Genomic DNA, 16,399 nt, shown 5'->3' with positions numbered 1-16,399 from the left:
TTTGCTAGAGTGTCATTCGGTGAAACGTGGGCCTTCGCTAAAACGTCATTCGATTGAGTGAGTGCCTCCCGAAAACTCCCTAATGTTCGCAAGCCCCTAATTTTTGGCAAATTCTACACGTCCAAAAATTAGCGAAATTTAAGGATGCGTGGAAAGCGGAAATTTCGTGGGCCCCCGTTCCGGCGTCTAGAATTCGCGAAATGTGGTGGGCACGAATATGTCCTTGCGCCCGATTTGTAAAGAACTGGGCGGAAAAACAAAGGATTTTACATTGTTGAACTACAGGGCGCTCCAGATGGCAGCCACGCCATTTAAAATAAATCACAACAAATCGGCTTTGTAAGCCACGACAACTTTACCACATAAGTTCGACTAGGTGGTGCATTTAATTTCTAAAAATATAGAAGAAAACACTTGTTGAAACAAGGGTTATAGCGCAGGCTAGCTAGTGAAGGGTCATATTTATAAACTTCGATACAAGGGGGGGAAAAGGGGGACGAACACGACTTTGAGATGTAACTCAATGTGCATGTTTTGTCTTACAGAAACACGAGGTGAGCTGTTTGCTGCTTCAAAAAAGAAGCACGTGGCCATCCCTATGATATTGGACTCAAGATTCGAGGTATATGTGCGCCTTTAAACTGTTTTTCTTACTTCATTATTCGACTCTGTTCAGAACCAACGGCCTTAAGTTTGTCATTTGTTTCCCTTTTTCAAATCGGCACCATTCTTCACTTCTGTTACCAGTGGGCAGTAATTGTGGGTAAAATTGCACGGTTAGGGTAAGGATTATCTTGCAATTTGTTCGTCTCATGAGTAGTTATTTCCATTCATTATGGCTGGTCAGGACTATTTGTATAGACATTTCTTTTTTAAATTGCTTGCTATTCTGGTACACAGATCCGGTGGGTAGATACGCTTTATGAAAGTGGACCACAAGCTACACTTTAACACACAAAGAGCCGCAGCTTGGCCACTCCTGGTCTCAATTGTGCTGTAGCCGAAGTTGGCACTCTTCTCTTTCAAAATGCACTCTCCTGCTTGTTTCTCGACCGCATTATATCTCAATTTGACACCCTTCAAGACTTACGCGACGTCCTCACCTGCTCTAAGTCTCAATCTCGCTGTACACGAAGTTGCATCTCTTCTCCACTATCGCAAGACGTCCTCGTTTGTTTGGAGTCCTGCTTGCGTTGCAGCAAAAGTTTCCTCTTTTGAATCTTTTCATCCGCTTCGATGGTCCTTTTGTTGCTACTTGCCTCTCTAGCTTTCAACAAACATGTTTCATGTTGTTCGGAAGTTCCCTAGGCACTTCGCTGTCGCTGTGCCTCAAGGCCCATACGCACATTCGCGTTTGAGCGCGGTGCGTTCCGTAGCGGCAAGCGGAAGCGTTGCGTTGCGCAGCGCGTACACGCGAAGCTTGTACGCACAGTTGCGTTGCAACGCGGCCGACCGCAGTCAACAGCCAATAAAAGCTTGCTATCGGCGCATTCGCTCAACCAATAGCAATGGACCTCGTTGAGCAACCCAAACAAACATGGCGGCGTCCCGCGGTAGCGCGGATATGGCTGCGGCTCTGCTCGAAAGTGAGCAATTGGAAAATTTGTTCGTTGAGTGTGTTCGCGGGTATGTGGCACGGGCGGGCAACGAGTCTAATATGCCCCTAATTGCACGATCTACCGCCGCGATGATGCTCCTCCTGCGCCGACGACATCCCTGCCACGACTGGGTGCGACCGCTGCTCCGCTGCCGGGAAACCTTCGGGGAGTACCACCACCTCGTTCGTGACATGAGGCTGGACGACGGGGAAGACTTCTTGCAATATTTCCGAATGACGAGGCAGAGGTGTGTATTTTAACATTAACTTAAGAAGTGTGGCTCCCAGCGAGCCGTTTGGCCATGGGGCCACTTGTGTTTTTATAGAATCAGAGTGTCGAGTTGCGTCCAGACGGCACGATATCAGATGCAGTGAAGGGGCGGCGGAGAAAAGCTCACCGCAAAACCGGCAGATACAGAAAAAAAGGCTCATCGGCCCTTGTTGCATTCAAATCCTCCTGTCACCAGTCAGCTGGGAAGATTTAACCGAACTCGTGATTGCCGGGACAGCGGCAATTACATCATAGTGTTACCAGCAGTTACTGTCTTGCTTTTAACCCCCAGCGACTAGTCAGTGGCGGTCTTTACGTATGTATACATATGTGCTCTTCTGTGCATAGCGCACGACACACCATGAACACAACATCTGTATGGTGCAGCTACTCATTTTCTCACACCCGTATAAATCCAGCACCATACAAGTCTAATGAATGAGCTACTTTACTTTGCAATACTATATTCTAAAAATCAACTTTTATGCACTAAAAAAACATTTGATGTTTCGTTTGTGGTTACCGTGTCAGTACACTGTTAATGAGTTTCTTCACTGCGCAAAACCCACACTATGCAGTGAACTCACTACAGGGTTTTGGCCCATTTGTTTATTGTTTTGCTGTTAAATACAGCTGCTCTCAGCTGCATTGTGGTTTATTGCTGCCATGGCCACCGTTTGTACCAACGACTAACAGCAGCTGTTCTTTTCATAGATGCTAGATTAGACCTAGTACCGAAGCTCTTTTGGTCTGCTGAACGTTGTCTTCGAGCTGTTTTGAATTGTACCAATGCAGCCCTGGCTAATATTGCAAATATGTCAAGAATACAAACATAAAAAATGTTGGCCCTTTATTGCACGGGTCTTTCGGCTGTGTTATTTCCTGGAGTTATATCCTTTGGTGCTTTTGCAAGAATGGAGAAAAGGTTAGGGGATATCTCGAGATATTACAATTGGTGCACTTGAGGTACTATTTTAGCTCTTTTTATGGGGCTTGGGGGAGTTCATACTCTTTAGTAAATTATTACACAAGAGAAAAAATTGTGAAAATATTTTGGATGGCAATTCCACCCGACTATTCAAGAGCTTCGTGGCATTCCTTATAGCAATGAGGAAATGTTGCTGATTCATGCATGTCAAAGCATTCATGTGGAGACAGGTCTAGGCCAGCTCGTCGAAAACCAACTCCTCGACAGCCAACTCGTCGGCAGACCATTCGTCGAATAGACCCATTCGTCATAGGGCAACTCGTCGAAGAGGCCAACTGGTCGCCGCATTTTTAAAGCCAAATTCGTCATTTTTGTCCTCAAATTTCAAAGCAAATACTGCCTTATAATAATCCGTGTTCTGTCTTTCGTAAAAAAAAGAAAAAAAAAGTATACAATCGGCGCTCTTTAAAAAACTGACCTCCAGTCTTCTCTCTCTTGTCAAAGGTAACAACTTGCCGTTTTCGCCACTTTCACGGTGCAGTGGGGCACGGTCATTGCGTCGCTCTTGTATCACTGGGGCACGTGTTAACCTACCCGGCACATCAGTTGACGCCGCCTCACGGCGACGGCCTGCGGCGGCTCATTACAAAATAAGTAATGAAGAAATAATAAAAGGATTATCATGAGATGACACATCTTTCAACTTGTCTAAAAGTTCTCTCCTATCTTTGCCCTCTTGTAATTTTTAGTTCAATTTTGTAACTTAACAAGGACGCTGTCCCTAGTCCAAACGTGAATAAGAATTTAGGTCAAAAGATAAAAAGGAGCCACAAACTTTTACCTCGGACCGTCATTCAACCCATTCGACGAATTGCCGTTCGACCAATTCCCCCTTTCGAAAAGTTGCCCTTCGACGAATTGCCCTATTCGACGGATGGGCTTTCGACGAGTTGGCTTTTGAGGAGTTGGCCGTATCCCGCTGAGTGCAAGGTAGTGAATAATGTATTTGTGAGTTACTAAATCTGTTTTGTCTACAGATTTGACCACCTTCTCTCATTGGTGGGCCCACTTCTCCAGAAGAAGACAACCTTCTGGAGGAAACCAATTTCCCCAGCGGAAAGGTTGAGCCTGACAATCAGGTATGTCAAAACTCATCTACTGTGATGACTGGAGTTCTGTTACAAAATAGTGTCTTGCCACTAATTTGAAATTAGGCCTATACTTTATACATTTTATTCATTTTTCTAGTATAATCAACACCTCTCCACCTTCAACTGTCGCAAATATAGAAATGTCTGAATTTAAGGTATTACAGTTAGAGTATTGGCCAGTTTCTTCATGAGGCTTCAATTTAACAAATCTAGACAGTAGGAGGTGCAAAAGTAGAGATGAGTGTTCATTCTTTATGAACCAGGTGGAAAGCTACGAACCAAAAACTTGACAAGGCAATGATCCATGTGCCCCTTCCATGCAAGAGTTCTCTGAAAAACTCCTGGGTTCCCAGGAACCCAGTAATCTGGCTCAAGTGACAGGGGACAACAAGGGGGACAAGTATAGAGTTGACCTGTGTCACAGCAGATGAAGGTCAGCTCGTGCAGTATAATAAAACAAATTTCAAATAGTATAGGTTGACCTTGATATCTAAGGAGATGGAAGGAAAGAAAAATCATACAATCACTTATTTGATAGCATGCCTAGTTACTCTAGCTAAAACTCGCTTGTCAATTCTGTTGGCCATGCCCCATCCATACTTTAAGAGCTGTTGCCCACTTCCTCCAAGCCATGGCAGTTGCCTTGTGCTATTTCGTAGAGCTTCACCGCCTCGCACCAGTGCCTTTGCGTGGTGCTTCACAGTGGAGCATTGGCTCGCTCATGAAGCTTCACCGCTTTGCAGTGGCATGCTCAGAAAAGTATCGGATAGCTTTATGGAGTAAAAAATACTGCTCGCTATTATAGATATAGTTACTTCAGTGTTGTGAATGGGTCGATTTCTACTTTAAGAAAAGCAGTGGCAGAAACAAAGTACCTTGTTATAAATGTCCATGATGTGACTACTGTTTCAGCAGTGTTAAGGAGTCACTTTACATTTGTATGTGGTACTATTGCTTGGCAATGTTTCAGATACCTTGCTCATGGAGGGTCTCAGGTAATATGCGGTTCAAGCTACCGGATTGGACGGACAACAGCAAGCGAAATAATCCAAGAGACATGTCAAGCCCTGCGTAAGGTTCTGGAACCGCTGTACCGCCCTGCAAGTATCCATTTTTGCTTTTTAAGGTGTAAGTTTTATGGTTCTGTGAGGAATAAGATGTATTCGCATCCTACTTTCCTCAAAATAAGCCCGAAGAAAGGGAGACTTTTTGCACGACCCCAGCAATTTACACCCAAAAGCACACACTGTGTGGGAAAAAAATATATTCCGAAAAAAGACTAGAATTCAAAGAAAAATAAACCCTAACCCTACTTTCAATCTTCGAGCATGGACTGCAAGGGAAAGACTGACAGCTGTGCTGTCATACCAAGAGTGGAATGGTGCAAACATTTGTTTCTTTTATGTCATGAATAACTGTTCTTGGCTGATTTAATATTTTTTTTAACTATGTGCTGATCAGTTCCTTGTCGTGGCTAGGCACATCTATTTTTTCATATGCATACTATGTTCACTGAATTCAGCCATCGAATAGTTGGGGTGACTTCTGCTAATCTAGCTCTTATGTCAACATTCCTAACTGGGGCTCATATTGACGTTGCTGTGTTCCGCCCTAATCCAGTGTTCATGCACACCTCTGCAAAGCAATACTGCTTCCCTCCGTATGCGTTCGTATAGTATAATACTTATAAAAAAAAGCATTTCTGTTTGGAGGGGTCAGAGCACAATAGGCAATAGCGAGTTCCATAAGCCAAAGGGAAGGCGAGTGAATTCAAGCAGCCCTCTATTGCAAATCAATGCAGTCTTTTGTACGGGAGCTGCATGAACTTTGATTTGAATGAGGCCCGGGCTGCTGTCGGTTATTAAAACAGTCGGGCTTTCGAGGGTTTACATCAATGAGGGAATGCTTGGAAATGAGTAAATGTCTCTGACCAACACCCCGTTTAGACACCTGTAATCATTTAGTCGTTTAGGTTGAGCCGACACTTGCAGGAGTCTCTTATAGACCAACTCATGTTTACAACCAAACCGGAGCACCCCTAGCAGACGCCAAAGGAGCTGCGCAATGGCGATGCAGTGTAGGCAAGAAACTCGCCGTCACCCATAAACAAACCATTGGAAGGCTTTTTTTTAGCGTCGGTGTGAGTCCTCGTGCTCTTTTTTCCGCGTTAGAATTGTTGATTCCACGTTTTCCTGGCATTGTCTGATTACTTGAGCGGCCTCAGCCAAATTAAAGAAGCTTTTTACACCGCAAAACGTCATGTGAATAATGTGACATGCGGCGATTCATTCTGCGTGGATGCTGCAAAATGGGCGCTAAAGCCCGATTCGCATGATGAGTTTCTGCTCGCTGTTTTCAGTTACGACGTCGCTCGGGCTGCAAAAGTGTGGACCGTCACCGAGCTGGTCGACGTCGATACTGAAAATTGTAAGCAAAATCGAACGAAGTTAATCAGGCATAACAAGTCGGTGATGGCCACTGGTAACAATGATCAGCATCTCCTTGTATCCACTATTACACTGAGCTTGCATACACCAACCCACCTTCAAGCCTAAAAGTCTTTTGAAGCCTGCACTTACTTCTTACCACGGGCCGCTGTCGTTTGAACGAACAGACAAGCAGAAACGTTTGACAGAGTAGATGACAGTTCGAACGATCAGGCAGCTGTTTCAACTTGAAGACACACTGAACATAGTCTGCAGGTGGTCTGTACAACTTGGCGGTTTTTCCGCATTCATGTTGGAAGAAAAAAAAAAGTCCGTTGAACACAAGTATTCGTGAATGCAACCCAAAGTGCTTCCCGCACGAGCAATCGTTGTCCGACGGCATCTGGTTTTTATTTTTCACGGCACCTATCAACATTCTTTGACAAACCGAGCAGGCAGAAAACACACAAAGAGTGACCTTCAAACCTTTCCTGACTCTTTTGGTACAGGCCCAGTCACAGCGTTTTGACGAGATGGCAGGTTTTTGACTAGTTTCTTTCAAAAGAACACAGGAATGCACGTCCCGCATGATGACTTCCGCCCACAACCCCAGACTGGATGTGTGCCCGAGGTGCCACCACCATGCCGTGACTTAACAGAACCAAGCTTTTGTATAGAGTTTTAAAGGCCTTCCAGGGACAGTATAGCCTTGCTGATGCAGCGGCCCCAGATGCAGAAAATATACCGTATTTACTCGAGTAATAGTCACATAGTTTATGACGAGAGCCTGAGGGTTTGCTTTTCCGTGGAGCTCGCAGACTGCCAAACACCGCGTTCGACAGCATGATTCCAGCTGTTTACAGGACAGAGATAACGTCTTCGTGCCAAGGTATCATCTTTGAGGATTGCATTTGTATGGAGAATCGTGTTCTCTATCTGCCTATTCGCTATGTTATTTATATGCAACACAATGATTGGCTGTATATGTGTTCTGTGGGAAAGTAGACGCAAGGGCCTTGGTCATAGTGTGGCTATTACTTGAGTAAATACGGTAGCATAGGCTATCTGTCAGAGCCACCCACGCTTCTACCCACATCTCAAAGGTCGAGATAGGCCAAGAGTGACATATTGCTGACATTTGTTTTACTGAAAGTCTTGGGATGCAGTATTACTACTTTATGCAGCTAATATTTGGTCATTGTGTTGGCACAACCTACAAGCTTACGCTAAGGTGGCAGCCACTGAAGCAATATTGATAATCTACCGTTCATGCATGAAAACAAGTGTTCACAGGGGGACATACCTCTGAAAAGCTGTGCTGACTTTTCCTTACATATGTTTAAGCCTTGGGAAACTGTTTACTGCAAACTACTGCTGCCATGTGGTTTAACTTGAGTCACCTTTCTTCTAGGCACCCAACACTGCGCAGTGGGAGCGCATTGCAGCAGAGTTTGAACGGCAATGGAATTTCCCCAACTGCGTCGGTGCCTTGGACGGCAAACATGTGGCCATCCAGGCTCCCCCTGGTGCAGGGTCGGACACTTATAATTATAAGGGGTTTCACAGCATCGTGCTAATGGCCAGCTGTGATGCCAACTATAAATTCACTCTGGTAGATGTTGGCAAGCCAGGACGCTACAGTGATGGTGGCGTCTTTCGTGACTCCGACATGGGAGACGCCATCCTCTCAGGCACAGCAGGCCTCCCTCCGCCAGGGCCCTTGCCGGGGACCAGGACAAAACTGCCGTTTGTGTTTGTGGGCGACGAGGCGTTCCCCCTGCTCACCAACCTGATGCGCCCTTTTCCTCTAAAGAGCCTGAAGTTGTTGCAAAAAGTCTTCAACTACAGGCTTTCTCGAGCGAGAAGGGTCATTGAAAACACGTTTTGGATCCTCGTCGCACGCTGGCGCATCTCCAGACAACCGATCCAGGCATGTCCCGCGACACTGGAGGCGGTTGTCTGGGCATGCGTCAGCCTCCACAACTACCTCAGGGTATGCGACGAGGCAGAAAGGGGGGAGCGCCTCTACTGCCCTGCTGGCTACGTTGATAGCGAGGGCTACCTGGGCGAGACAGTGAGAGGCCAGTGCCACACTGACAGTAGTGACGGCAGTGCTCTGTCAGATGTGGGCCAACTAAGCTCAAACATGCATGCGAGCGATGCCAAAGGCATAAGGCACAAGTTCGCCAAATTCTTCTGCACTCGCCTTGGAGAGGTATCCTGGCAATATAGAGTAGTGTTCCGAGGAGCAGCACCTGTTAACCATTAGGATTGCTTAAGGGGCAGTAAACCACTTTCTGCAATATTATAATTATGGTCACAACTCAGCACTTGAATGCAATGTTAGACTTTTAAAGGGATACTACAACGAAATTTCAGCGTTCATTTTTTTGGTCTATATGTGTTCAAAGGAGCAGTATCACATGGAACATACCAATATCTTGTTAAAAAAGTAACGAAAAGGAATTTTAAAACGAATTAAACGATTAGCAAAGAGCACCTGGCGGATGTCTCTAACGCCTCGCTTGTAATGCCCGTCTAGGAACCTTGACAGCTAGTGACGGAGGTTGTCTCGCCTCCGGCCACGACGAGAGAAGGGGGGAACGAGGAACTCCCCTCTTCCCGAGAATGCCTTTTGTGTGTCGCAGAAGTCGCTATTGTCCCCCTACAAGATTTTAGAAGATTAACCCGTCTCTAAAAATTCGTACAAAAGCAGCCGCTTCGGTGGCTGGAACGACTAGGCCATTTTCTCGACGCCAGCCTCGCCGTAGCTTTTCTCGTCTTGAAACGATCTATGTCACGTGGTCTCCGCTGGGCCTTCTCCGAGCGCTTGTCAGAGTGGGCCGTTTACAACGAAAAATACAGCCACCAGACTCAAAATAGAAACGTGCGATAGTCATTTACGGATATTGTGGATCATATTCAACCTATTTTTGAACAAGACGCTAATATTTCAAATATTGTTGAAGTATCCGTTTAAAGCAATAGCTTTATGGGCGACACTTTGCAGAGATATTTCCCTTGTCGTCACCACGCGCCCAAAGAATGGAAAAACCCTTTTTTTCCCTCTTGCCACGAGGAGAGGGAGGTCGGGATTTCTCGTCCACTGTGCCGCGTGAAGCGAGCGAAAAAAGCAGCCCTGGCGTCTCCCCAAGAATTGCACGACGAACGGAGAACCAAGGGAGAACCATCGTAACATCGGCTTGAAATACTTGTTTGCAGCAAACATTACTCATGTTATGCGAATTCCCACTTTGGTAGTATCCAGTTACTAAGCATAATGTTGGATGATTTTAAAAACCCACGCTTACCCACTTCACAAGTCACTGATGGCGGTCGTCAGTGGCATCCATGACGCCAATTAAGACGGCTACGAAAATTAACCATGTCGCACCTCCGTTCTCAGAAACATGACGGCACCCCTCCACCCACATTGCACGACCATGCTACAGCTGTCACTTTTGTTTCTTCACATATTGTGAGTGAAAAATATTTTTTTTAGGACGCTACAGCCCATAGATTGAGTTATAGCCATGAATATACTATTGCAGAATGTGATTTAGTGCCCCTTGAAGGACAAATGCCAGGCTTGCAAGGAACTCGTGTACATTATAGGGTGAAACAAGTGGATGAGATGCTGTAGGATGACTTGGAAAAAGTGACTCTTGCACATAGACAGTTAGAACTATTACCAAATGTGCACTGAGCAGGCCAGCTTTACCATGTGAAATTTCAAGGCATAGTTCTCTTTCTATAAAAATGATTGACAAACTTTTCACAATCAACAGGGGGTGTTCGCAGGCGACTGAGTTAGCGACGCTACTAACTTGTGGCGCCATCTCCTGATGTGTGTAGCTAGCAGACGACGCTAACTCAGTCGTGTGCGAGCATGCCCTAATGACTTTTAAAAGTTTGTTACCAATTGTTTAAGGGGAAGAGAGCTATGCCTAGAAATTTTACACGGTACAGCTAAAGGCCCGTTCACACTCTTGCGACCGAGTAAGACCGAGAGACCAGACCGGTTTTTAAGCCTTTTGCGCTCTCTTAGGACCAGCTTTGCACTGCAGCGCATACGGTCCTAAGAAGTCATAAGAAAATTAAAACCCGGTCTTGTCTCTTTCGGTCGTACTTGAGTGCAAGAGTGTTAATGCCGCATAACCTGTTCATTGCACATTCGGTGAAGGCGTGAACATTCTGTGGGTAGGCGCCAATTTTTCTTACTCGTTTAACAGCACAACATCCACCTATGCCGCCTTGAATAACTCTGAAATTGTACTAAACACCTTCAATTTACCTAAGGTGACAAACCTAGCTATGTACAGGAATATAAAGGGCCTACTCAAAGCACATGGCCAAAACAATAACTGGCAAGACCATAGCACGCATTATGGGTTCCGACGGGAGCGACACTCAATAACATGGCCAAACTGAACCAGTGCCACACTGACAAAGCACACCCCTTCTCTCGAAACAATGAAAAATTTCTCGAAGCATAAGCAGCCCCTCCCCCCCTCTGAGTGGGCATTTCATTTTGCTGGAAGCCCGGTAAACATTTGTACCGATTAATTAAAGGGGCTGTGCAGCAATCCTAACGTCTAAAGAATTTGCAGCTTGCATTTTTTATGTTGTTTGCCTTGGCACAAGCGAGAGAAAATGTGCCACTTCCCCCGAAATATCGCATAACAAAAAATAAAAAAAATATCTATTTCTCTAGATCTGCAGCATGCAGGTAATATGTGATGGTCATCGGAACTACGATGACATTATTCGGAGTACAAATGCTTTTTTGGCACCACCTATCTCAAGTGAACATAACCATTTCCTCTGCCATTGCCCTACTCATCATCCTACGGCAAACAATCTTGTCTCAATTGCTAGCCAAATCGGACCTTGAAAAGTCAACAGGTGTGGAGGGAGGGCAGGAAGCCCTGAAGATGGAACAAAACGTGGCACCCAGAGAGATGTTAGTGTGCATCAACCTTCAAAATGTTTTTTTCTTTTTTAGTGGGAGCTGATTTACTTCAAAAGAAATGTTATTGAAATTAGATGAAATTCGCCAAAATATAACAATTGTTGCACTGCCCCTTGTAACATGAAAAGGCAGAATACATCAATCTGTGTTTTTAATCCCGTTTTCGTTCCTATTGCAAAAAACTCTCTTTTTTTTCAGAGTAACGTGCAGTGCTATAATCTGTTATGCTTTTCTTTTTTCTTTTTTGTGTGTAAATATTATATTAGTAGAATTGCAGAAAATAAAGTTATTGCCTAAGCCATAACAGATGTAAGTGTCACTGATGTAACTTATAAAAAAGCTGCAATGTTGGGGAGGAACCCGCACCCCAAGCAGCAGCAGCAGCATTCGGCTGGGGCTCGTATCCTCCCGTAGCCCGAGGAGGAGTTCTTTTGTAGCCATTCCAGCCTGCATGAACAAGGCAGCATGCATTGTCAAGCTCCCATCCTATGCCGACTGCTTTCACGAAAGATCCAGTCTGTTGCCCTCCTTCAACATCAAGTCCTCGGGCCTTCTGTTGGGTAAACACGGATCTCTGGGGCAGAAACGAGCTGGAGAGAGCACCCCCCCCTCCCCCCCCCCCCCCCCCCCCCGTTTGATCTCACTGCCAGTAGCACGAGCCTCGGAAACATGTGCTAAGCAGTAGCAGTGGGGCAGTGCTTTGGGTAAATCTTAAAGTACTTATGGGCAAATACTGTCCACAGATGTGTGACCTAGCAAGCAGGGCAGCTATGGGCTGCAATTTTGTCTTGGAGCCACCCTGGCTGTATATGTATCCATGCAAGGTCACTGTGAAGTTATATGTTCTGCAAAGAAGTGACTCACTGCCATCACTTTGGAACATTACTACCAATTTATTGAAGCACACATTTGAAGTACAAAAATGTAGTACAACTTGTCACAGCAAAACGGTGGATTGAGTGATGCTTTATGGCAAACAATCCAAGGCTATGATGCACCAGATGCAGAATATCTAAAAAAAGGTTTCAGAAAAGAAAAAAGGTTGAGTAGCTGTTCATAGATTAAAACTGTGCGCACGATTCGTAAATTGGTATGGGCATGACGTTTGAATATGAAATCATAATGTAAAAGACAAACATCTCTCGCATCAAAATGGAGAGAACATTGAGAAAGTTTGAAGTACAAAATGTAAATTCACTTATCATAGAAAAATGGAGGAAACATTGAGGTAGTTCGAAGTACAAAATGTAAATTCACTTATCACAGCAAAATGTAGGAAATATTGAGGTAGTTTGAAGTACAAAGCAACACTTTGAATTGTGCACTATAAAGGCACTTAGCACACCAAAATGGAGGAAACATTGACACAGTTTATAAATTCTTCTCAACACAGCAAAATATGGAAGTACAGTATGTTGACATGCAAAATTTATAAGTAAAAAAAACGAAAAAAAAACATGCAAAGCAACGTATGGAGTGCAGTGAAGCTTTTTACAATGGTGCATTTCTTATACCTGAAGTCTAAAAGTGTAAGGTTCCCGAAAAAAAAATGCAAGAGAAGGAAAACTTGGTTTTTCTAATGCAGAGAGAAAAACTGAAATAAAATGTCCGTAGACATGGCACCACATGGAACAAAATGTGACAGCTTCGAGATGAACAGCCGAAAGGAAATGGGAGTGTGTGCGACACCAGTTGCAAGTACCAGCATCAACCAGATTGTTTGTTTCCACTTTCCCACCTTGGGCATAGGAATAACATGATTTTGTTTTCTTGCACAACTTTACAAAAATTTACTTGCAAAATATTAGTATAAGAGATGCTCTACCTAAAGACACCTTTGTGAAAGGTTTCATTGCACTATGTACAGAGTGGACCACTTTTAAAAGGAACATCAGAATGTGTTGCCAGTGCTCCGCACCGTGCCGGCTACTGACACCCGGGGAGCTTGGTGCAGACGCAGTGAGCACCAGAGGCAGTGCGTGCCACACGTCGTCTGCTATTGCATGCTACGGCGTAGGCGCAGTGAGTGAGAGCGGTGCAGTAGCAGAAAACGTGCTGCATGCACCGCCTCTGGTGCTCACTGCGTCTGCACCAAGCTTCCACGGGTGCCAGCAGAACAGACTCCACACCTGGACATCAGCAATAACATAGCTTGCTTTTCCATACCATATTAAAAATAAAAGATGGGCATGGCATAGACTAAGTTTCTACAAGGTTTACATGTTATCTAGGTTTACTTATGTTCAAATTTAGGGATATTTTTCTGGGGCTGGTTTCTTCCCACAAATTCTGTAGTGAACAAAATAAAAAGTTTGCTGTAAGAAACAGGACAGGCATGCATTTCCTCCTGGGAATATGCATGCGACCTGAATACTTGGAAAATGTACTGGTCCAGACAAGGGAAGGGCTAGACGAAATGAGAATGGTTCCCAGAGAAATCGGCAGCCTCACAAACAGTTGAGTGCGAGCGGTGTTCTGAGTCAACAAAATGAAGTTGTAAAACAAAAAAACAGATTCATTTCTTTTAATTTTCATATAAATAGAGTAAAAAATTGCCACCATGCCCGACATTATGCAGACACTTATCTCCGTTAGAGAGAAAAAAAATGGATTCTCTCATGCCTCGTCATTTACGCTATCCCGAAGCTCGAGGATAGTTTCATAAAACCGCGCTTTTGCTACGATTTGACGGTGGGGCGGAAGCATCGTTTCAAGGTCGTTACCAAGACTAACTGCAAATCCAATGCTAGGTTTGCTGAGGTCCAGGTGTGGCCTCGTGCACGTGCGTGCCATTTCCCGCGTACAATCCTGCAGGAGGTGCAGAAGCCCAGACTCCTCTCGCGCGCGAGCTTGTCGAGGGCTTAAACGGACTTGTTTTGCAGGAGGGGGACCCGACTGCTGTGACGTCGACGCCCTCGACTGCTGGGACATCGACACCCCCTGCCCTCCACCTCCATTTCTATGAGTAGGGTTAGCATCTGTTGGTGATGCTGCTGCTGTGCCTGGTGGTACTAGCTGCTCGGAGGTAGGCAACTGGCCCCTCTCCTCCAGATCCAGCAGCGCCACGCACGTTGCTGATGGTTCGATGTCATCTAAATCCTGCAGAGGCGGTCGCTTGCATAGAACACAGAAACGGGAATGCAAACTAAGACATAATGTTTTTGTGTGAAACTTTCACACAGAAAAAAAATTTGATTTTGAATCATCAGCTGGACGGTAGCAATAAGAAAGGGCAAAGGCAGCACTACAGCTCCGGGGGGGGGGGGGGGGGGGGGTATAAAATGGGAAAGGGGGCTTAATGGCGATGCGAAATTTTATTCTCCAGGCAGGGAAAATACTCTCATAGCCAAAGGGGAGAGAAAAGGAAAGATGTGGATTGAGATGGGTTGAATAAAATATTTTGGAAGTTACTAGGGGAAAGCGCCAATCAAATCATTTGTAGGGTAGAGGGAGGGGGGGGGGGGAGGGGCAAAGCGTTGCTAACACACAACTAAAACATGGTTCAAAGTAAACGTTCGATAAAACACGCAAGTGCCAACAGTCGCTCAATCGCTCCCAACACAACAACAGCTCCAGAAACCTCAGGGTATTTTAAAATGGAGAGTCTTCAGCAATATGAGGGGCCCTTTTGGAGCATGTGGCCAAGACTGTGACTGGCAGGGGTGCGACATGTTTTGCGGAAAGTCTCATATCGTTCCACGTTGAATGAAGTGCGATAATGAAACCAGCTGAATCAGTGCACAAGGGCTGAAGGGATTTCTCTCTTCTGAGCACTATAGAATTTCCTAAGGTGAGAGTATCGTCCCCACCAGCCTCTGTCCCACCAATATGCTCGAAGTGTGTTTTTCATATTGCTGGAGACTGCGTCCACTATAAATAGAATTCCTTTTTTTTGTTGTTTTTTTGGGGGGGGAGGGGGGGGGGGCTCTTTTTTTTTTCTTTTACGTTGCAGTCTGTATTTTAGGGTCTTTCTTTTCCCACAAATTGTCCCAAGTTTTCTGGTGTCAATCTTGAGTGTCAGACCGAACATTGCTGCTAGTTGGGGCTTACGTTTAGGAAACGGGACATGGGCATGCTTTTCCGCGACCTACATATGACCCAAGTACTTAGGAAACATTCAGTACCGATAAAAAAAAGAAGAAATGAGATAAGGGGTATTCCAAAAATAGAAGCAGGTAGGCAAACAGTTTATTGGGGTCTGTGTTCTAACACAACAAAATAAAGCACCCCAAGCTTAGGATTCTTCATTCAAGGACTGCTCCAGTTGGGGTATTCTTTTGATTTTCTGCGATACTGATAGAACTGAGGCCAGATTCTCAAAGCGAACTTACGACGAAAAAAATGCGTACGACAAATTTGAGAGAAAATCCGTATTCTTGAAACGAAATTGTCGTAACTTTTGCGCAGGTTACGACAAAATCCTACGACAGCTCCGAAGCTGTCTTACGCACTTTCTACGATCAAATTAACATGGCCGACAACGTCGCTCAGTTGCTCGGTCGCGACGACCCAACGGACATTTATTTTTCTACCTGCTCTTCTTGCGCGTCCCGACTTCAAGCAGCAAGAAAAAAAATGAAGAAGTACTTGAAACCGACCACGACGAACATGAACGCTGGATCAAGCCACCCGAAAAGGCAACAAAGGCGACGATCCCACCGACCAAGCGAGCTCGGCAGAATATATAGGCCTAGCAGGCACTCCGACCCGTTCCGGCGCAGCATTGCTCAGACGGTCCTTGGCCAAGACCGATTGCCCACGACCGGCTGGCTTGCTGAATGGAATATGCCCGCGCGACCCTTGCGGACCCTCCCCGTATGGATAGTTTGATAGCTGAACTAAATTGTCAACCGATTCCCCTTATCATCTCGATCACCTTGTTTTCCGAGGCAGCGGTGACGAAAGCTGTCGTCGAAAAGGGACTCCTCGATTCCATCTCCTTGTTTTGTGTGATATAGAGCTCAAATAAACGCCGTATGGATTACCTTCGCAACACGGTATGTACACTTTGTTATTAGTATGCCATTTTTAACTGTCGAGCTGTATCAGTTTGT

At 45.2% G+C, this 16,399-nt stretch overlaps 1 protein-coding gene across 1 annotated transcript; it reads left to right on the top strand.

The window, feature by feature from the left end:
- The first annotated feature begins 1,708 nt into the window (after positions 1-1,708).
- LOC115311216 (putative nuclease HARBI1) lies at positions 1,709-8,642 on the top strand. Its single transcript, XM_029969853.4, has 4 exons — positions 1,709-1,845; positions 3,834-3,935; positions 4,918-5,047; positions 7,785-8,642. Exons 1-4 carry the CDS (start codon positions 1,790-1,792, stop codon positions 8,640-8,642), a joined length of 1,146 nt encoding a protein of 381 aa, XP_029825713.2. The 5' UTR covers positions 1,709-1,789.
- Positions 8,643-16,399: the final 7,757 nt, after the last annotated feature.

Source organism: Ixodes scapularis, unplaced genomic scaffold (genome assembly GCF_016920785.2).
Source record: "Ixodes scapularis isolate PalLabHiFi unplaced genomic scaffold, ASM1692078v2 PGA_scaffold4__175_contigs__length_147842914, whole genome shotgun sequence".
Classification (NCBI taxonomy): Eukaryota; Metazoa; Arthropoda; class Arachnida; order Ixodida; family Ixodidae; genus Ixodes; species Ixodes scapularis.
Note: the sequence above shows the minus strand (reverse complement) of the source record. Positions and strands in the feature narration are given on the sequence as shown.